Raw genomic sequence first — 22,514 nt, 5'->3', positions numbered from 1 at the left:
TCTGCCACAGCGCTCCATCACTCTCCTTCTTGGTCAAATAGCCCTTACACAGCCTGGAGGTGTGTTTGGGGTCATTGTCCTGTTGAAAAATAAATGATCGTCCAACTAAACGCAAACCGGATGGGATGGCATGTCGCTGCAGGATGCTGTGGTAGCCATGCTGGTTCAGTGTGCCTTCAATTTTGAATAAATCCTCAACAGTGTCACCAGCAAAACACCCCCACACCATCACACCTCCTCCTCCATGCTTCACAGTGGGAACCAGGCATGTGGAATCCATCCGTTCACCTTTTCTGCGTCTCACAAAGACACGGCGGTTGGAACCAAAGATCTCAAATTTGGACTCATCAGACCAAAGCACAGATTTCCACTGGTCTAATGTCCATTCCTTGTGTTGCTTGGCCCAAACAAATCTCTTCTGCTTGTTGCCTCTCCTTAGCAGTGGTTTCCTGGCAGCTATTTGACCATGAAGGCCTGATTCGCGCAGTCTCCTCTTAACAGTTGTTCTAGAGATGGGTCTGCTGCTAGAACTCTGTGTGGCTTTTATCTGGTCTCTGATCTGAACTGCTGATAACTTGCGATTTCTGAGGCTGGTGACTCGGATGAACTTGTCTTCAGAAGCAGAGGTTGCTCTTGGTCTTCCTTTCCTGGGTCGGTCCTCATCTGTGCCAGTTTCGTTGTAGCGCTTGATGGTTTTTGCGACTCCACTTGGGGACATAATTAAAGTTTTTGCAATTTTCCGGACTGACTGACCTTCATTTCTTAAAGAAAATGATGGCCACTCGTTTTTATTTAGTTAGCTGATTGGTCCTTGCCAAAATATGAATTTTAACAGTTGTCCAATAGGGCTGTCGGCTGTGTAGTAACCTGACCTCTGCACAACACAACTGATGGTCCCAACCCCATTGATAAAGCACTAATTAACCCTGATAAGGCACACATGTGAAGTGAAAACCATTTCAGGTGACTACATCTTGAAGCGCAACGAGAGAATGCCAAGAGTGTGCAAAGCAGTAATCAGAGCAAAGGGTGGCTATTTTGAAGAAACTAGAATATAAAACATGTTTTCAGTTATGTCACCTTTTTTTGTTAAGTACATAACTCCACATGTGTTCATTCATAGTTTTGATGCCTTCAGTGAGAATCTACCAACGTAAATGGTAATGAAAATAAAGAAAACACATTGAATGAGAAGGTGTGTCCAAACTTTTGGCCTGTACTGTATTTGAAAATACATACCGAAGAGAGCAGACCTACTTAGTACGCCTCCTCAGTTCTTCCAGTTTGTTGCGTTTCAAATATATTAAATGTAGGAAAATACAAGAATGTAAATTCCTTGATCCATGTGTATCTCATAAATGCCTTCCCAACTATTGATTTGGATACTTTATGTTGATGTTTCATTCGTGAATATAAAAATGATACTATTTGAAACTAATATTCTGTTTGTCATTCCCATTCTAAATGAACAACCAAGATTTTAAAATATATATCTAGAAAGAAAGTGTATTAAAACATGTTAAAACACGAGGAATTTACAAAATACAGGAACCTGAATGGTTGAACAAGGAAATGCAACTCTACAAACAAGTACTTAAAAACATGTACCACATCACTTCCTCAGATTTAAATCTTCGCACCAGCCCATCTCAGGTAGAGACAAATTTAGGTTCATGAAACCATTCCAAGACTAGGATTACACAATGTGGATCAATCGTCGATGTGGAATGCGCGGGAAATTCAAATTTCATCATTCTTGGGCATTTTCCATGCGATTTTTACGAAATAAAAAAAAATAAAAAATTCGGGTCGGAGGCATTTTGGCGGGTCGGGAGGGGACGAGAACCATTTTTTTTAAAGTGCCCTAAACTGTTAAACCCATCACATACTAAAAGCAGTCTAATGTTTCTGGCTCAGTCATAAACAGTTTATCTGGTTTGGGAGAAAAATTAACAAAAATGACAGAGGAGGAGAAAAGTGAACAAGAGCAGATCACCGAAAGCCAGTCGTATTCTGCTAAATGGAAATACACTGGAAACCACTTGTAATGATCATGTTTGTCTGGGTGAAATTGATCATTATATGCGGCTGGTCTTTAATATTGTCTTTTTCCTTCTTTATGTCTCAGGCAGATTACCATATAATTCCATTTGTATATTTATTACATGAATATAAGGACAGAGTCACTATTTACTCACTATTTGTGAGTGAGAGTGAATGGTGTGTGAGTGTGCCCTGCAATGGGCTGGCCCCCCATCCTGGGTTGTTCCCTGCCTCTGGCCCATTGCTTCCGGGATAGGCTCCGGACCCCCCGCGACCCAGTAGGGTAAGCGGTTTGGAAAATGGATGGATGGATGGATCTAGCTTAATGAAAGTGTAAAAATTACTCACTATAGATAATCATACATTTTTATTTAAAAATGTAAAAATATAAAGTGTCCCCACCCCCAACAAACAACGAACGTACAGTTATTGCACATATGAAATTTAAAGGTGAAGCCGGTGCATACCTGAATCATACAGGTGAATAACAAATTCTGATTGGAATTATACTGTAATAATTATCGGCATCCATTGATATAAAAAAAAATATTTTGCCATATCTCTCAGAACTAGGAGAGGACAGCCAAGGCTGACCAGTTGGGGGCGCTAGGGCACTGCCCTTCCTGCTGGAAAGGATGTTTGTTTTTAATAATCTGTAACTGCTGATTTTAACTATTTGTGTGTTTTAAATGCACGATAGCGTTAAATTCATAAAATATAAATTATCGTGTTTGGGGGGAGCTTCATGTTCATCCCCTCTCTCTTAGTATCTCTTCTGGGGCACTAAAGAAAACGGCCAGTCAATGCAGCAGCGCGCCTAATTGCTGACACAAGATATGCACATAGCAACATGAATTCAGCCAATCATGGGTAATGGCCACAATCCACTCACCTACAGTAGAGGGGAGCTTCTCCAACTGCGGTCGTCTATCACCTCAAGGCCGGCAGTTGCTCTTCCTCTGGAGTTTCGCCTGAGTAAAAGAGGTAGGTGAGGAGGTGTACGCTCCAGGTTGAGGAGGCGACCCTTCAGACCACCGCTACTCCCCATCCTACTGGCCAATGTATGTTCACTCCAGAATAAAATGGACTTATTGCATGCCAAGTGTCGGGTGGAGCGGTATCACCTATGTTATTGCCCTGACTGAAACCTGGCTTGATGACACCATCTCAGACTCTGAGGTTAGTCTCTCTAATTTTATGATCTGGCGGACTGACAGGACGTCTCAGTCAGGTAAGAAGTGGGGTGGTAGGGTCTGCATCTTTGTCAACGAGCGGTGGTACACGAATATTAAAGTACACCGTATTGTTTGTACACCTGACAGAGATGCTGATTCTATCTGTACGCCCCTTCTACCTTCCGTGGGAATTCCCTACTGTAGTAATTAGCTGTGTCTACATTCCACCAAGCGCCAACACCAAGGCAGCAGCGGAGCTAGTGTGTGAGGACACCAGCTCCATGACGGCAAGATATCGCGACGCCCCGGAGTTACTGCGAGTGATTATAAAAACTGTAATCTTAACGCTGTTTTGCCATCTTTTTATCAGTATGTGGACTAAGAAGCTTAATACTCTGGACTTATGATACAGTAAGATCTCTGACGCCTTCATCGCGCGTGTACATCCTCCACTTGGCCACTCTGACCACAATGTTGTCTTCCTGCTACCTCACTGCAAACCAGAACTGAAGCGCATTAAACCGCATGTGCACCTGGCCACCCTCTGGTCGGAGGGGGCAATTGAACGACTATAAGGTTCACTTGCATGTACAGATTGGGACATTTTCCAGGGTGATCAAAACCATAAAGTTTCTGTAATTACAGACTACATCAAGTTTGTATTTATTCCACTATTCCCACCAGAACTGTCTGGAGATATCCTACCTACAAACCCAGTATCACTTCCCATGTTAAGCACAGCTTGAAGGAAAAACACAAAGAATTTCTATGCAAGGACTGGTCGTCTGTCCAGTCACTCAGTAGACAAGTAAAGAATGAGATAATCAATGCCAAACTCAAATATAAGAATAGACTGGAGCAAGAGTACAGTACAATGAACACCAAACAGACCTTTTGGTTACTCACTGGTCAAATACCCTACCATGACCTTCATCCCATAGACACTGATCTTACAACTTTTGCTGACTCCTTAAACTCCTTCTATACAATGTTCGATAAGCAGGACTACTCTGCTGACTGTGAGGAGCTGCTCAATGACCTTCCCTCTGATGATCCTACAAACCCTCCCTTTACTGTAGAGGACGTGAGGCAGCAGCTAAGCAGATGCAAAGCTGGCCAGGCCGCCGGGCCTGATCGTGTACCAGCTAAAGTTTTGAAGCTATTCGCCACAGAACAAGCTCCCATCCTTCATTCCATCCTCTGAAACTCGTATAGATTGGTGACCATTCCTACAATTTGGAAAACTTCTACCATCGTCCCGGGTGCTAAGAAACCTCGTCCCTCTGAGCTAAATCATTACCGGCCAGTAGCACTCACATCGATAATAATGAAATGCCTAAAGAAAATTATACTCCATATCATCCAGCCAGCTGTCAGACCGCAGCTGGACTCAGACCAGTTTGCCTCCTGGGTGAAGAGCGGAACAGAGGGTACTGTAGTATGTCTCCTCCACTCCCTTCTCCAACACCTTGAATCTCCAGGCACCTTCGCTACTGTCCTCTTCATTAACTCCAGTTCCGCTTTTATTATCATTCAACGCCACCAGATGATCAAGAAGCTTCTTCAATTGAACATATCCCCATCTCTCATCCGTTGGGTCCATAATTTCCTCAGCAATAGACCACATATTGTAAGGATAGCCACAGCCAGATCAGCAACTGTGATCAACAACACTGGACCCCCTCAAGGGTGTGTCCTCAGCCCCTTCCTCTTTACACTCTATACCAATGACTGCATTATTTTTCTAACTTTTTCAGTGTGAGATGAAGCTACTTCAGAAAATGTACATTTTTTCTAACACTTTTCACAAATATTTACAAGGGCTGTCAATAATTGTGGAGGGCGCTGTAGCTTCTCTAGCTATATTTTTATCAGTGAGCTCCCTTGCCTGCAAGTTTTCTTTTACATATTCTGCAGCACCACCTCCCTTCTTGCTTATCTGGTCCCTACTATGTAAATGATTCTCACTGACTGAACAACATTGAAATAATTGCTGTAATCATGTTACAGTTTACTATGAAATGTTTCTGTGCAACAGGTCAGCAAAAGAAATGAGTGTGCAGAGGCCTAACAGTGAGGATACGTAAAGACCACCATCCTCAGCCTCAGCAAGTGGTCCATCAACGTCAAGCGGATGACAGTGAACAGCAAACCCCAGTTCTGCCAACCATAGTTACCCCATCAGCTTGGAGGGAATCAGTGGCTGAGGAGATGAGGAGATCCACGGGGTGGAAGGACCCATTCTCTGTGCCTGAGTACGAGATCCACCACTGGTCCGGAGTGAGATACTGGTCACGACAGCCAAAGAAGACATCTGTAAATGAAAAATCCATTCTGGACCTTTGTAATGCCCTGCAGTCGTTTACTCTCTCTTGAGGGGGAGCATTATAGATTTCTAAGGCTAACAAGATGTCCAACACCCAGAACTGTATTTAAACCTTTAAAATTATAAAATAAATTCAGTCTGATATTGTGTCTGCCAAATAGTGTCATCAATGTGCATCATAAATAAAACACATAGCTTATGGTGGACCTAAATTTTCCAAATAAACCAGGAATCATACAAATCATGTCAGTGCACTTTGTACTGAATTGCACTGGTATAGTGATGTATGCAGGGTTTCATCTATTCCCTTACATAGTCATGTGTGACGTATTGCTGTAATGCAAATGTTTTTTTTTTTTTATTTCCCATTCAAGTAATGTTTGCAGTTAGCTCTTCAGCTAAGTACAAACATTAAATGCCAAAGGCATAGCGGAAACTCGATGAGCGCATTTGACTGAGATCCAGTGATGGATGTCATCTTCTCATGGACTGTGAGTGTTAATGTCTCGGCCCCAAGATGCATTTTACCATATATTACACAGATCCATTCATGTCACTTTTGCAGGCTTGCTTATAATTTGCTGAGCTTCCATTGTGAGTCAAGTGTCCCGGTCATAAGCTCAGGTCTGCCGGTTGCCCCACTGGCCAAACGCCCACGGCCCTGACTTTCTGAGCTGGATATCGTGGTTTTAAGTCCCATCTGGGGTGATTCTTTTTTTACTTTTCCCTGCTGCCTTCTACTCTGTGATATAATAAATATTGCAATAAGTTTCATCTTCATTTTCAATTAATCAAACTGTATGAAAACTATATTTGCAGCAATTACAGCTTTGCAGTCCTTTGCCATTAGAGCTGTCCGTTTATGACAATATTAGGGGAAATTTCAATCCTGCTATTCCCAGAGGTGGGACTGGCTTGGTATTTTCTCTGACCTCACGGTGAAGCTGGTCTCACATGAGCTTGATAGGCTGGAGATGTGATGATTCTGTAGGCCAGTCAAGCAGGACAGTTCTCTGGATTCCTCATCTTTCACCAGTGTGCTTTGAATCAGACTTGCTGCTTGATAGAAGTGCTGACCACAGGGGGTGGCATGAGTTGTAAAACAGAGCGGTACCCTTGCTGGTTCATTGCACCTTGTACTCTGTGTAAATCACCCACCTTACCAGCACCAAAGCAGTCCCATACCATTTTACTCCCTCTGCCATGCTAGACAGAAGCATGGCAGCTATTCTTTGAAGTTGTGGTTCTAAGGCCAGCATAAAAGTTGTATTTTCCCTGTTGAAAAAAACACTGGTAGAGATGGTACGAGGCACTGAAGGTTTGAGCCTTTTTAACCATTGTATTGAAAACTGGTTCACTACTCGAAGACACAGTGCACATGGGTGACATTTCGTAGTGAAAGTATCACTCCTGATTTTATATATATATATATATACAGGTATGAATGCATTTGACTGTTCGTGTGTGTGTGTGTGTGTGTGTGTGTGTGTGTGTGTGTGTGTGTGTGTGCAAACTGACAGACAGCGTGCAAAGGCTCTTAATTTGGATATGTTTGTGAAACGTTCTGCTGCACAGCACAACAAAGAAAAACAACTGGTCAGTGATAATGAAAAGTACAATCAGCATTGTTTTAACCATGAGAGTCCAAATGCTTAGATAAATTGTCACTTTTTCAGTGTAAGTATGTTCCTGAGCTCCACGATTCTGAATGATAGTCGGTTTCTCACTGAACCTCCATGCCACTCTGTTAAAATCTCTTGCCACCCCATGTAAAATTTTCTGGATCCACCACTGTGCCAGAGTTAAGACTTAAGAATCTTGAGTATTATTTCAACATAAACTTTGCTTGGGTGCTTCATACTTTAAATTAAATATAAATTATGGCAACGTGAAAAACTATTAAGCAAAATGCAACATATTTGTTTTTCATTTACATAATTATATATGTTGATTATGATTCTTTTTAGTTCCACAGTACATGCAGATACTACAATCCAAGCATGCACTCTTAGGTTAATTGCTATCAGTTTATATAAAGATTTATAGAAATTTCAGTCAGAGACTAGCTTCTGATATAGAAAGAATGTTTAAATTTTTTTTGGCCGTGGAATAGTTTCAGTGCTGCATGTAGTTTCTCTTTATTGTTTGAATAGGACACACTTACACATCAACAAGTGTTGTGGCAGTTGTGATGTTCTCGCATATGAGAAAATACACGGACAACTTTTATTAAAGAAAACGAAAGGCTTTACTCTCCATACTCCAGTCAATTGCATGCATAGGCCTACTGCTGCATCTCAATTTGCCAACTTCCGCTTCCGTGCGGCTCAGGAGGATCAGGCTGCAGAACACTGGAAAGGGGTCCACAGCTCAAGGGGACCACCAGAGGAACGATGGAGTGGAACCAGGAATCAATGGATTTGCCAGTGACTGGCACTCACTGTTGTTTTCGACTACAATAAAAACAGCTGTACTGGCTAAATAATGAGCATACAAAAGGAAAAAAAGACATGGATTGGAATAAAAAAGTAATTGAAAATAGAAAAACAACCGAAGAGTCATTCACACTGAACACGCGTCTCTGCTCTCAGGACGATGATCCTGCCAACTGCGCCAGACTGCGACAGACCGAACTACAAAACTGTAGACTCAGTGGACAGCTGACTACGCCACCCTAGGAATTTCATGCAGCTTTCCATTGAGACTACAGTTTTGCAGTCTGTTCTGCCAGACAATGTATTAAAAAGTGCAGTGTTACACATGATGTCACGGGAAGCGTTCGGCGATAGCGGGCAGAGCGGGTAAGCAAGATGCAGGCAAGCGGAATACGGGGATTAACGAGGGTTTAATCAATACACCGGGAGTAGGAGACATGGAACGCCAACTAACATCAATGACAGACAAAGCAAACTGGGGAGACCAGGACTTAGATACACAAGACTGATTGAAAGCAAAAGGAAACAGCTGGGTACAATTCGGGAAACACACGTGGGTAAGCAGGGGGCGTGGCGCACAGGAGGAGCGGACGAGCTGGGCGTGACACATGACACTGTAATTAATTCAATTCAAGAGATGTACAATCAAGTTATAATAGTGTGATTATCATAATCACACAAATATATGAATTCCTCCTGAATTAAACAACCCTTTATGCTGTCCCTTATGTGAATTACTAAAAATTTCCACACCTTTTTCACCATAGCCAACCATTCTCTCCATAGTCATATGCAATTCCAATTCCCCCTTTTATTTATTTTAGGCAGACAGACAGCAGTGTTTCCCCTATCTTTATATTAGGGTGCCCCCCGCAGAAGGTCAAGTTAATCTTATTTTATTACATTTTCTATATAGCGTCAGATCACAGCAGAAGTCATTTACTGTAAGGTTACCTTTACTATAGAAGATATAACAGCTCCCAAAGTTCTTCATTTGGTAGAAAACATACGCCTGACAGATGGTGAAGTTTATTCCGTCTTTATTCTTTTAGACACCGTGAAAAACTATAAAATAAACATATTATTAAATTCCTGCATTACATTTAATCTTACAAGACATTCTAAAAGATCCATTATATTACCGCTAAACAGCAGCTCATACATCACCGCAATTCCATTTTTCAATACAAAACAACAAGTAAATACAATGAATATAAATTATCGTGTGCGCCTTCTGACCAAATGATTAAAAGTTATTACAGATCCTGCCGTGACAAGCCGACAAACCACAAGTTGACTCCATGAATCTCCCAGCATGCATTTACTCCTACCCTATTCCGTCACATGACCATGTATTCAAGGGTTAACACGGATCAATTAAATAGTCAGCAGAGGGCACTGGCATACATTTCACAGTATACATTCTATATTACAGTTTTTTACGATTGTTTACACTGTAAAATAAAAATTTCCACACAATTTGCAAAAGTCTACTCCAAGGAGCAAAACACCGCCACAGATTTGCACAACATTACACACAATGTCTGCTTCACTCTTTTTGCAAAACATTACACACAGTGATTTGTAAAACTCTACACACATTTCGACAGCTTAGACACAGATAAGGATTGTGAGGTTACTTCCTTGTCATTACAAAGCCCCAGATTGCCAATGACCACACTAATGAACTAATTGGATAAGCACATCCACAAGGTGTGGAAGCACACATGTGCTAATTAGAAAACGCAGCACTCAGGTGTGCTATAAAAGGCAGCAGGTGAGTTCACCTGTATTCATCAAAAATGGAAGGAGCTAGAAGAAGAGTGAGAATGAGAGGGGGAGCTCAAAGAGGAGAAGAAGAAGGTAGAGGAAGAGGCCTAGGTAGAGGAAGAGGAGAAGGAGGAGATAGAGGAAGAGGCCTAGGTAGAGGAAGAGGAGAAGAAGAAGGTAGAGGAAGAGGCCTAGGTAGAGGAAGAGGAGAAGAAGAAGGTAGAGGAAGAGGCCTAGGTAGAGGAAGAGGAGAAGGAGGAGATAGAGGAAGAGGCCTAGGTAGAGGAAGAGGAGAAGGAGGAGATAGAGGAAGAGGCCTAGGTAGAGGAAGAGGTAGAGAAGAACTTGAAGAGTTGACAGAACCTGAACAAAGAAGACGAGGACCAAATTTGACTCAAAAAATCCGTGCAACACTTATTGACCATGTTCTCAACCATGGACTGACACTGATGGAAGCTGGACAAAGAGTTCAACCAAATCTCAGCAGAAATACTGCTGCGTCAGTAATTCGGACATTTCATCGAGAAAACAGGTAAGCTAACCACACAGTACATTGAAACTTAAGCTTGCTGTACTTGTCATCAATATTGTTTACTGTGACATTTGAGGCTGCATGTGTATTTTTTTATATATACAGTATATTTTTCACATAGGATTGAGGGTCGAGGACACCAAGGTGGAAGGGGCCCTATGTTCACCCGTGCACAAGAGGCCGCCATAGTGAACATGGTTGTGGCCAATAATTGTATCAGGCTGCGAGAAATCCAAGCCAATATCATCAACGATGACCGTATTTTCAATAACATCCACCGAGTCTCTCTGTCAACATTAGCTCGAATCCTCAAGAAAAAGCAAGTACACATGAAGCAACTATATCGGGTACCATTTGACAGAAATTCAGAGAGAGTGAAACATCTGCGCTCTGAATATGTGGAGGTATGTATTGTTCATTTTACTGCTATGGTGTGGTATTGTGCACTGCTCATAATGTTCTGGCACAAAAAAATGTGCAATAGATATTGAATAGCATCCTATTGTCTTTTACTGTGTTTCAGAGAGTCTTGCAAATGGATGCAGAACAAATTCAGCATGAATTTATATATGTGGATGAGGCTGGATTTAACCTTGCAAAAACACGAAGACGAGGGAGAAATGTAATTGGACACAGGGCAATCACCAATGTGCCAGGGCAGCGAGGGGGTAACATCACCCTCTGCGCTGCTATCACACAAAATGGGGTCCTCCACCACCATGCAAATCTGGGACCCTATAATGCAAATCTAATACTTGCATTTCTTGACAGATTGCACGAGATTGTCACAGCATTAAACAAAGTGGACCAGATGCGGTACATTGTCGTTTGGGACAATGTCTCATTCCATCGGGCTGCTCTGGTCCAGAATTGGTTCCATGGTCACCCTGATTTTGAAGTGTTATACCTTCCCCCATACTCCCCCTTCCTGAATCCAATCGAAGAGTTTTTTTCAGCGTGGCGGTGGAAGGTATACGACCTGCGGCCCTATGACCGTTTGCCCCTCATTCAGGCCATGGAGCAGGCATGTGATCAAATCGACGCAGCTTCTGTGCAGGGGTGGATTCGTCACTCAAGGCGATTCTTCCAACGGTGCCTTGCCAATGAAGACATAGCCTGTGATGTGGATGAAATCTTATGGCCTGATCCAGCCAGACAGAGAGATGAGGAATAGTTACAGTATTTGTGTTGCTTTTTTTCCAGAGTCAAACTGTATGTACTTCAGGCAGTAATTTTTATTTGTCTACAGATTTTATTTGTTTCATTGATTTCATTGTTGGTTGATTACTGTAACTGATTATGGTAAGAAATACTGTATTTCTTGAATTGAAATAAATACCGGTACTTGAAATATTCAGTCTGCAGCATCAGTGTTGTGCAGTGCTTGGTAAGTTTATAGTAGGCCTATTTGTGTACATTCTCCCTATATCTCAAACTAATCATGAAGAATGTTGTGGGTTTGTCACTATTTTTTGTCATCGAAATGATCCCTTACATAACATCTGCCCAAAAATCTAGCACATGCTATTTCCTAAAATTAGTTTTTCTACACATGTGTTTTTTATTTATCACAGCAGTGTGAAACTGTCTGCAATAGTGTCTGATCATTGAGGACTGTGTTGGTTAAATGAAAACTAATAGCATTTTCACAAATATGTGTATATGTTTTGACTGATATGTGTATATGTTTTGACTGATATGTGTATATGTTTTGACTGATATGTGTATATGTTTTGACTGATATGTGTATATGTTTTGACTAAAGTGTGTCATTTTGCAAACAATCTAGGAATTCTGCAAATTGAGTGTGGTGTTTGGATAATTGTGATTAGATTTTGACAAAAAGAACCTGCTTTTCAAAATTGTGTGTAAACAATCGTTAAAAAACTGTAAATCAAACCAGCAAAAGGTGATTATAAAATAACCGTCTTAGCGACAGTTACAGAGTGGCGTAGTCACCCTTTCGCTCTATAGCGCCCCCTACCCCTACTATGTTTATAATAATAATAATTGCCTCATGTGCAGTTACGCTGGTTAAATTACCTGGAAATGTTATTAGCTGCGCATTCTCCTAGAAAGTAACAACGGTGCTCACTCAGGTATATTTATATTGGTCAGAAAGCCCATGCATGTAAAGCCTGATATAGTGCTGAATGTGTTATTTTGTAGACAGTAATAGGTTTAATTACTTTTATATTCCATTACTGTAGTAAGCTATACTTGCTTACTTAAGGTATTTTGCATTATTAATGTGTGATTTAAATGAAGGTAGTTTTACAGTTTTTTACAATCGCTATGACAGTTTTTGCAATACATTTAACAAGTTTCCTAAACTCTTAACACAGTTAGCACAACATCCGTCTTTGTAGGCTATACAATTAACACATTTCTTGTTGCTATGATACAAAATGCATACAGTTAACACCAATTTAAAATGCTTGAACTTCTTTTACAAAGAACCTCAACCAAGACCAAACAATGTAATTTTACAGTCAAATCTACAAATGCTTTCACACTGTATGTCAATACAGTTAACATCATGTTCTAAACATAATTTATATAGGCTAAAGTCAAGGTGAACAGCTGTTCATATTGTGAATTGAAACACAAATATATTCCCTGTATTTTATTCCATTGCCAATGAGAAACAGCTTATTGCAGTTATGGAAATATATAAATCACAGCTGATTCCCATCTAGGAACCACAATCAGGTGTTGAGGTTTTCCCAATCACATGATCATAAGTTCTAAAAGAGGACTCTTTGGGCTGATCTTGTGTGGAAAAGGAACAATATAGAGCAACACAAAGAAAGAAAGAAAGAAAGAAAGAAAGAAAGAAAGAAAGAAAGAAAGAAAGCCTGCACGAGGGAGAAGAAGACGAGTAGCAGGACAATTGACAGGAGTGGGACAAGGACAAGGGAGCGGAGTGGGGCAAGGACAAGGGAGCGGAGTGGGGCAAGGACAAGGGAGCGGAGTTAGAATGCAAATAAAAGTCTGTACTGCAGCAGTTCTGTGTCTGTATTTTTTTTACATAAACTACATTTTATAAAGCTACTCTGAGATGGACATTATTTTTTTGTATTGAATTTCTGCAGCAAAGGAAACAAAATGCCTGCATTTACTAAACCAAACAAAACAAAAATGTAGAAAGGCTTCAAATATAAGGGCAGACCTGACACATAAAATAATGCAGTTTCTGTAATTTCAGCTGATGATAGTGTTTCTTTGTCAGTGTGTTATGATTGACTAAATGTTCCTGGTGGAAGAGAACATGTGTTAGTGTTTTCAATAATTATTTTATTTTGAAACATGTTTGCAGTGTTTTGCTAGGCATAGTGTACTGTGGTAGTTTATTATTGTATTTTGAAAATTAGTTTTGAGGTTTAGTTTACAATGTGTGATTTTGAGCATGAAGTTAACCGTTTTGTCAATTGGGTGTTTTAGGTGTGTTGATGCGTTAAGAGTTTAGGAAACTTGTTAAATGTATTGCAAAAACTGTCATAGCGATTGTAAAAAACTGTAATAGGTAGAACAAACAGACGAGACGAAACACAGAGCACATCAATGACGGAACTGGAGATACGTACTCTGACGTGGACTTAAATACACAGGACTGAAACAGCCGATAACGTCGGGGTTCCATGTAAGGTTAACGAGGGGGCGTGGCACACAGGAGGATCGTACGAGCCGGGCGTGACAATACAGATGAATTTAATGCTATTCATTTTATATTCATAAATGTAAATACAATAAATCTAACATATTTTTCCCCGTTCACAAATTAGACCTAATAAATTATATTAATCTAATAACTAGTCTAAAAATAAAAAACAATCAGAACTGTATCCTGATTTGATGCGTTTTTACCTGATGTATGGACATAGTGCTAAAATGTTCTGTCATATTTGGTACTGAGATGGTAATCTTTTACTTTGTAATAACTCTGTCTGAATATCATCTTTTGTTCTTATTTTGTTTAATGTTCTGTCTGTAAAATATATTACCTGTTTTTGTTGAGCATTGGAAATAAAAAAAAGTGTGATTCAAGTGTTTAGTTTGACCTTTACTTCGCTACACCAGTTAATATATTTTGATGAAATTATAAAATTACACAGTTTTGTCTTTGACCCCTCTCCCTCAAATAGCTTGGATCCCCTCATTTCTAAATTTCTCAAATCGCCACTGTGAATGATTTAAATGTTACTGCAGTACCGCTTTTTACATGCACGATCATCCTGAATGTGTGTTATAATAACCGAATTACGGCTATTGTTACTAATTATTAAGTCACATAGCTAATATCCCCTCAAAACCCTACGATGTGCCGCTGAGTCCGTGTCCATTTTTTGCATGAAACGGAGCTGATCGTTTCTTGCCTGTAAACGAAAGTGAAATTAAGTGTCGGGAGTTTAAAGGCAGAGTCGCCATTTTATCAAGAAACATTTTAGCAAGATTCTGGAATAATGTAAAGATATCCTATGTTTCAAGGTAAGATTAAATTAATAATAATAAAACTGATATGTTTAACACGGCCTACATATATAGCGGAATTTAAAAAATTCAATATAATTAAACATTAAATATACGTCCGTACAGCACAGTAGGTTACTGTACGTGTATCAGAAGAGGTTTCGAATTAACATCAATAATATTTAATTACTTGCGCTCAGCCATGAGTTCGCCTAATATACTGTGCTGCGTAACTATGGACCGGGACGTAGGCTGTAATATTTTGAAGCTATATTAAGTTTTTCTTTTATTAAGTGTTGGGGATTAATGCCAGTGTGCCGAAACATCCGGGTTAAACTCAATGCTTAACATTTTATTAAATCAAAGGTTTTACTACGGATCTGTTCTGTGTTCTCCAATCTGAAATGTGCTGATCTTAATTTTAATAATCGGTAAAGAATAAGTAAAACGCAACCCACAGCGCAGCTGAATGACAGAAGGTGGTGTATATCTGTATTACACACACACACACACACACACACACATATATATACACACACACACACACACACAGGGTTAATTGTGTTGTGTGTGTGTGTGTGTGTGTGTGTGTGTGTGTGTGTGTGTGTGTGTGTAAGTGTGAGCTCTTTACTATCCGTCCAGCAAAGGGCGCAGCAGAGCCAGCGAGCAGGAATGAATCACACATCGCGGACACAGACCGGGGTAATTACGGAGGGGGGGGGGTCACACATTTTTCCGGAAAATAAACACACGGTGTGATTTTACAGACACAAACTTCACTTTTACACAGAGGGCGGGTTTGCACTTGTGGTAACGAAGCATTTTGAGCAACGTTTCTCCTTTTCCCCTGGGAGAAGCAAGGTAAGTGTCAATTTCCCCAGAGAAAGACAAGACAAGACAGGTGTTCTAACTCTTTCTGTGAGAAGTTATTCGTGAAAAACAAGTTATATAAGTGAGCAATGAAAAACATGTTTGTGCAGTTCAACTGTAGTGTTGCCAGAAATGTAGTAAGGCGCTCGAATAAGCAGGCCGGAGCATATACGAATGCGTTAGAACAAAATGCTGTTTACTTAACAAAACATTACATAGAAATAATCAAGGTAGCACAGGAGCAAGCATGTCGTATACGTCTCACTCTTATTCACACTTCTTCTTCTCCCTTCTCTCATCCTACGGTCTCTGCCTTTTAACACTGCCACCTAATGTTCTGAGGTTGTAATTACAGTCAGTGAACACAACATCTCCTCTCTCTGTAAAAGAATACACTCTCTATACAAAGTGAATGCAAACAGGAAAACGTAGTAGTTAAATGTAATGAATTGAAATGTAGTTCTGTCAAATACAACTCTTGTGGTACCATTGCATCAGAAATCGTGAATAAAGTATCTTTACATAAGGTGCATTAACATGTAACTGTAAAATCACTGTAAACAGTAAATTACCTATACTTAAACTTGACTCTTATCTAGAGAATAAACTGAAGTACTTCGAACCTTGTAAACAGTCTTAGTTATAACAATCAAGTTACTAGAATCATCCCAGCTTCTCTTTAATCAACTATTGCATGACATAGTCCTTAAGCCACTTGGGCTTGTATTTAACACGTGGCTGTTTGTGAGAGGGAGAATGACTAACACCTGTGTGTATCAGTCGAGATGTGTCGCAGTCTTGTCCAGCCACAGGAGGAATCTTGGCAAGATGAGAGGCATTCCAAATTTTTCCATCACTCAGCAAGAAAGAATTTGGACCTATCCTCTTCCTCACGGTTGTAGGGGAAGTAAATCTGGGATGAGCTTTAGGGACGTGATGAGGCTTCCTTATCCTCACTCTCTCTCCTGGTCGAAAAGAAGGCATGCATGCGCCACGTTTAGCATCAGTGTAATGCTGCATGTTATTCTGATGTCTCTGAACTGCACGACGAGCAGAAACATCCAGCGGAGACATGGCAGACGGCAGAGGAAGAATATCCAATTTGGTGCGCATTTTCCTACCATAAAGTAGTTCATATGGTGAGGTGGAAGTTGCGGCATGTGGCGTTGCACGATACACCTGGAGCCAGTTCATAACAGTCTCATTCCATGGTTGTGACTGTTGAATGGCGGTTTGAATGCAGCTTCTCAGGGCACGATGGAATCTCTCAACAGCTCCGTTAGCAGCTGGATAGTAGACTGATGTTCTGCTATGGGAGATACCATAGGTGTGCAGGAATGATGCAAAAGCTGCAGAGGTGAACTGTGGACCATTGTCTGTGACAATGTTCTCTGGGTTACCATGACGACAGAAAATAGATGTCAGGAAGTGAATAACATCTTCAGTAGTGGCGGTATGTGAAAAGGCAACTTCTGGCCACTTTGAATAATAATCTGTCAGCGTGATAGCGTATCTACAAGCAGCAACTGCAGTGTCAAAGGGTCCAACAATATCAAGGCCAAGTTTCTTCCATGGTCCATCAGGCAGTGGGACTGGTTGCAAAGGAGCAGGGTGAGTAGAAGCTGTTTTATCATTAGCCTGGCAGAGTATACATGAAGCAATGCAAGACTGAACTTGTGAATCCATCTTTGGCCACCAGTAGAGGTCGCGCAGACGTTGTTTTGTGCGGACAATTCCTTGATGACTCTCATGTGCAAGCGTGATCAGTGTGTGTCGTAAGGAGAGTGGCACGATGAGTCTTGAGCCTCTGAGGATGTAGTTATCCTTAACGGAGAGCTCATCTCTGATCTTATAGTATAGGGCTAGTATACCACTTACTGATTTAACGGATGGAGGCCAACCACTTTCAATTTGTGAGCGCAGAGCTGACAGTTCAGGACAAGTAGAACAAGCAGAGTTGAAGTCAACCACCGGAAGGGAGCTTAGGACAGCAGAAATATGTGCCACCATCTCGGGTTCTGAATCTGAAATAGAGTCAGGAGGCGCAGGCAGGGGAAGGCGCGAGAGACAATCAGCCGTATAGTTCTGGGAGCCTGGTCGATAGACAACATCATAGTCAAAACAGAGCAGGCGTGCAGACCAGCGGGCAACCCGCATACCAGCCCGACCGATTCCCTTTGTGCTGAGCAGTGTTGTCAATGCCTGATGATCTGTGCGGAGAGTAAAACGACGTCCCCACAGATACGTTCTCCATTTTTCTGTAGCCCACACACAAGCAAGTGCTTCTTTTTCAACAGTCGAGTATTTCCTCTCCGTTTCAGTCAGTGTGCGGGAAGCGAAAGCCACAGGCTTCTCTGTGCCATCAGGCTGTACTTGTGCAAAGACAGCTCCAAGTCCATAGTCACTTGCATCTGTGGAAATTACCGGTCGTAGAGAAGGGTTAAAAAGAGCAAGCGCAGGACTGTTCACAAGAAGTTGCTTAACTTCCTCAAAGCTGCTTTGTGCTGCAGGAGACCATGTAAATGTGTCTTTTTCACTGACACAGGCACGCATAGGAGCCACAACCGTCGCAAAGTTAGGCAGAAACTTTGAATACCAGGACACTAGGCCCAGAAACGATCTCAGGGCAACAGCGTCAGATGGAGGAGGGGCTTTCAGGACAGCATTAATGTGTTCTTGGTCAGGAAGAATGCCATCTACAGTAATGACATGACCTAGGAAGCGTAGGGAGGTTTTCCTGAAGTGACATTTGTTCTCATTGAGAACCAATCCAGCTTCCTTCAGCTTTTGGAGGACAGCGTTGAGGTTCTGGTCATGCTCAACAGGGGAGTTGCCATAGACAATAAGGTCATCCAAATAATTTTGAACACCTGGAAGACCGTTGAGAATGTCAGCCATCATTTTCTGGAAGGCTGAGGGGGCTGATGCGAGGCCATAAGGAACTCTGCAGAATCGAAACAGACCATCGTGTGTGATGAATGCTGTAAGGTCTCTGCTATCTTCATGAAGAGGCAACTGGTAGTATGCATTAGCCAGATCGATTGTAGAAAACAGCTTTGCACCTTGTAAATTTGCAAGCAGTTCATCCACATGAGGTAGAGGGTAGCAATCTGTGACCACAGCCTTGTTTGGTTCACGGAGATCTGTGCACATTCGTATTCCACCAGTTTTCCGTCCTGTAACTACAATAGGCGAAACCCAAGGTGATGCATCAATTTTCTCAATCACACCAGCTTTCAGCAAGCGATCAAGTTCAGCTGAGACAGAAGCTCTTACAGCAAAAGGCAGGCGTCGTAATTTCTGGCGTACTGGTTTAACAGTGGGGTCAATTTTCACCTTATGCACAAAGTTTTGTGCACAACCAATGTCTGGAGTAGTAGGGATGCAGGAAGCGGTTGAAACAGTCACACAGCTAACAGCAGGAGCAGTAGGGATACAGGGAGCAGATGCAGAGTTTGTGGTAAACACGGGAGGAAGGATAGTGTTACCTTCAATGCAGATGCTTAAGGCTTTCATGAGATCTCTTCCTAAAAGAGAAGTGCCCTTCTTCACCACGTAAAATGTAACAGGGGCAGTGAGAACTCCTCTACTCACTTTGACTTGTAGGCAACCAAGCACAGGAATTCTCTTCCTTGTGTAAGTCACTAACTGACTAACAGGTGGAAGCAGTGGTGTGTCATTGAAATACTGAACATAGATGTGGTGTGGCAAAATAGATACTGCTGATCCTGTGTCAACAACCATTTCATGCTCTTTGGTAAGAGAAGCAGGAGTACTGATATTGATTTTGCATGTGAGTGTATGTGGTGCATGGCAAGTGTTGTTTAAGTATAGCACAGTCAGTTTAGGTAGCTGAATCTCACGTACATCACTTGTCTTGGATGAGCGGCAAACACGAGCAAAATGTCCAACTTTATGGCAAGACTTGCAAGTTGCTTTGGCTGCAGGACACTGAGAAGAATTAGCCAGATGTGTGTTAGAACCACACCTGAAACAGCTGCGGGAAGATGTAGTGGAGGCATTGAATGGCTTATTAGGATGAATGTGCTGTGTGTATTTCTTTTTAGTGAATTGTGAACGGGGTTGTACAGCTTGCACTGGGACACTGTCGTTTCCTGTTATAGTTTTAGCTTGTTGAATAGCAGATTCTACTTGTGATGCAAGTGTTAAGGTTTTGTCCAGTGTCAGATCCGATTCGAGCAGGAGCCTCTCTCTTATGTTTGAGTTATTCACATGTTCAATCAGCTGATCACGGATCATCTCATCGGTTTTATCATCAAATCCACATTTTGAAGCGAGATCACGCAATACGGCCGCATACTGTATAATAGTCTCATGAGGTGCTTGTTTTCGCTGTCTGAAGGTATGTCGTTCCACAACAACGTTTACTTTAGGTGTATAATGTTTCTCTAAAGCAGTGACAGCAGAGTCAAAGGAGTCACCCGTATCTGGTAGCGAGTAGAAAGTCCGTTGTCCCTCGGTTCCGAGACAGTGGAGTAGCGTAGCTCTCCTGCGCGCTTCAGGCCAAGCATTTCCCGTTGCATTAATTACCAGTAGGTAGTTCTTGAAAATCCGCAGCCACATGTCGAAAGGTATCGGGGGCTCTCCCGGACACGGCAAAAACATCGGAGGTGCAGGCACGTTTCCAGCCATGGTGAGTCAGCAAAAAAAAGAAGAGGTGAAAACACAAAACTCGTCGCCAAAAATGTAGTGTTGCCAGAAATGTAGTAAGGCGCTCGAATAAGCAGGCCGGAGCATATACGAATGCGTTAGAACAAAATGCTGTTTACTTAACAAAACATTACATAGAAATAATCAAGGTAGCACAGGAGCAAGCATGTCGTATACGTCTCACTCTTATTCACACTTCTTCTTCTCCCTTCTCTCATCCTACGGTCTCTGCCTTTTAACACTGCCACCTAATGTTCTGAGGTTGTAATTACAGTCAGTGAACACAACATCAACCATGGCACAATAATATTATGGGTGAATGATTAGTCCATGCACGATCAAAATCAATCTATACATCAATCACCCCATATTTATGTCTACTTGGGGCCTCAAAATTCTCAAAAAAAAAAAATCTCAAAAAATTAGCATATTTCATCCGACCAATAAAAGAAAAGTGTTGAAGATTTGATGGAGATGAAGATTTCATTTTTCAGCACGACCTGGCACCTGCTCACAGTGCCAAAACCACTGGTAAATGGTTTTTTGGGTTTTCATGAGCTGTATGCCAAAATCATCAATATTAAAACAATAAAAGGCTTGAACTACTTCAGTTGTGTGTAATGAATGTAAAATATATGAAAGTCTAATGTTTATCAGTACATTACAGAAAATAATGAACTTTTTCACAATATGCTTATTTTTTGAGAAGGACCTGTATATACATACATACACATTTATACACAAAGTGTGTAACTGAACAATACGATATAGTAAGCAACGTAAATCTTATATACAGAAAATACAGAGATTACAGAAATATATCCCACAGACTGTACATAGAGTGCAGTTGCAGTGCTGTAGGTGTTTAGCAGTGTGACAGATCAGCTGTTTAGGAGGGAGATGGCGAGGGGAGAGAAGCTGTTCCTGTGTCGGGTGTCCTGGGCTGCAGGCTTCTATATCGTCTGCCAGAGGGCAGCAGGTCAGAAAGTCTGTGTCCAGGCTGTGTGGGATCTGTGATGATTCTCCTGCCCTTTTCCTGGATATTGAGAGAGACAGGTCCTGGATGGAGGGCAGTGGGGCACCGATGATCTTTCTGCTGTCTGTACGGTCCGCTGCAGTCTCTTCCTGTCCTGTTTGGTGGCTGCTCCATACCAGACTGTGATGGAGGGCAGGGGGGCACCGATGATCTTTTCTGCTGTCCCTACGGTCCGCTGCAGTCTCTTCCTGTCCTGTTTGGTGGCTGCTCCATACCAGACTGTGATGGAGGGCAGGGGGGCGCCTATGATCTTTCTGCTGTCCGTACAGTCCGCTGCAGTCTCTTCCTGTCCTGTTTGGTGGCTGCTCCATACCAGACTGTGATGGAGGGCAGGGGGGCACCGATGATCTTTTCTGCTGTCCGTACGGTCCGCTGCAGTCTCTTAAGAACCTTAAGAACACCACAGTAGAAACCGGGCTGTCTGACATGCTGAGGGGGAGCAGTGATGACGGACATCTCCTGAAGTCCACTATCATCTCTACAGTCTTGTGCGTGTTCAGCTCCAGGTTGTACTGACTGCACCAGAGTACCAGCCACTCAACTTCCTGCCGGTATGCAGACTCATCACCATCCTGAATGAGTCCAATGATGGTGTCGTCTGCAAACTTCAGGAGTTTTACAGCTGAGTTCCTGGAGGTGCAGTCATTGGTGTAGAGGGAGAAGAGCAGTGGGGAGAGGACACATCCTTCAGGGGCACCGATACTGAGGGACCGTGTTTCAGAAGTGACCCCCCCAGCCTTACTTGCTGCTTCCTGTCTGTCAGGAAGCTGGTGATCCACTGGCAGGTAGCTGGTGACACGCTGAGCTGGGAGAGTTTGGAGGAGAGGAGATTAGGCACAATGGTGTCGAAAGCCAAACTAAAGTCCACAAACAGGATCCTGGCATAAGTTCCTGGACAGTCGAGATGTTGCAGGATAAAATGCAGCCCCATATTCACTGCATCATCCAGCGACCTGTTTGCCCGGTAGACAAACTGCAGGGGGTCCAGCTGGTGTCCTGTAATGTCCTTCAGATGGGCTAAAACCAGGCGTTCAAAGGATTTCATGACCACAGACGTCAAGGCGACAGGTCTGTAGTCATTCAGTCCTGTGATGGTGGGTTTCTTGGGGACGGGATAATGGTGGAGCGTTTGAAGCAGGAGGGAACTTCACACAGCTCCAGGGATCTATTGAAGATGTGGGTGAAG

General features: G+C 42.1%; 3 protein-coding genes across 4 annotated transcripts in view; 2 read left to right on the top strand and 1 right to left on the bottom strand.

The window, feature by feature from the left end:
* LOC125721617 (NACHT, LRR and PYD domains-containing protein 12-like) overlaps nt 1-22,514 on the top strand; it is a 566,129-nt gene that overhangs the window by 60,063 nt on the left and 483,552 nt on the right. The window lies entirely within an intron of this gene.
* Nucleotides 10,255-11,632, top strand: LOC125721601 (uncharacterized). The gene is made up of 2 exons (XM_048997576.1): nt 10,255-10,685; nt 10,805-11,632. The coding sequence occupies exons 1-2, from the start codon at nt 10,440-10,442 to the stop codon at nt 11,453-11,455; spliced, it is 897 nt and encodes a 298-aa protein (XP_048853533.1). The 5' UTR covers nt 10,255-10,439; the 3' UTR covers nt 11,456-11,632.
* LOC125721593 (uncharacterized protein K02A2.6-like) lies at nt 15,797-20,582 on the bottom strand. Of its 2 annotated transcripts, none has more exons than XM_048997560.1 (2): nt 18,684-20,582; nt 15,797-18,565 (listed from the first exon to the last, which is right to left on the bottom strand). In XM_048997560.1, the coding sequence occupies exon 2, from the start codon at nt 18,520-18,522 to the stop codon at nt 16,309-16,311; it is 2,214 nt and encodes a 737-aa protein (XP_048853517.1). In that variant the 5' UTR covers nt 18,523-18,565; nt 18,684-20,582; the 3' UTR covers nt 15,797-16,308. Both variants share the same exon structure in this region, with proteins under 2 accessions (XP_048853517.1, XP_048853518.1).

Source organism: Brienomyrus brachyistius, unplaced genomic scaffold (assembly GCF_023856365.1).
Source record: "Brienomyrus brachyistius isolate T26 unplaced genomic scaffold, BBRACH_0.4 scaffold34, whole genome shotgun sequence".
NCBI classification, from domain to species: Eukaryota; Metazoa; Chordata; class Actinopteri; order Osteoglossiformes; family Mormyridae; genus Brienomyrus; species Brienomyrus brachyistius.
Note: the sequence above shows the minus strand (reverse complement) of the source record. Positions and strands in the feature narration are given on the sequence as shown.

Bases quoted from the DNA above. Each gene is read 5' to 3' on its own strand.
- LOC125721601 (XM_048997576.1), top strand. From the start codon at position 10,440: ATGTTCACCCGTGCACAAGAGGCCGCCATAGTGAACATGGTTGTGGCC. The intron at 10,686-10,804 runs GTATGTATTGTT...ACTGTGTTTCAG, and splicing joins TGCGCTCTGAATATGTGGAG to AGAGTCTTGCAAATGGATGC.
- LOC125721593 (XM_048997560.1), bottom strand. From the start codon at position 18,522: ATGATGGCTGACATTCTCAACGGTCTTCCAGGTGTTCAAAATTATTTG.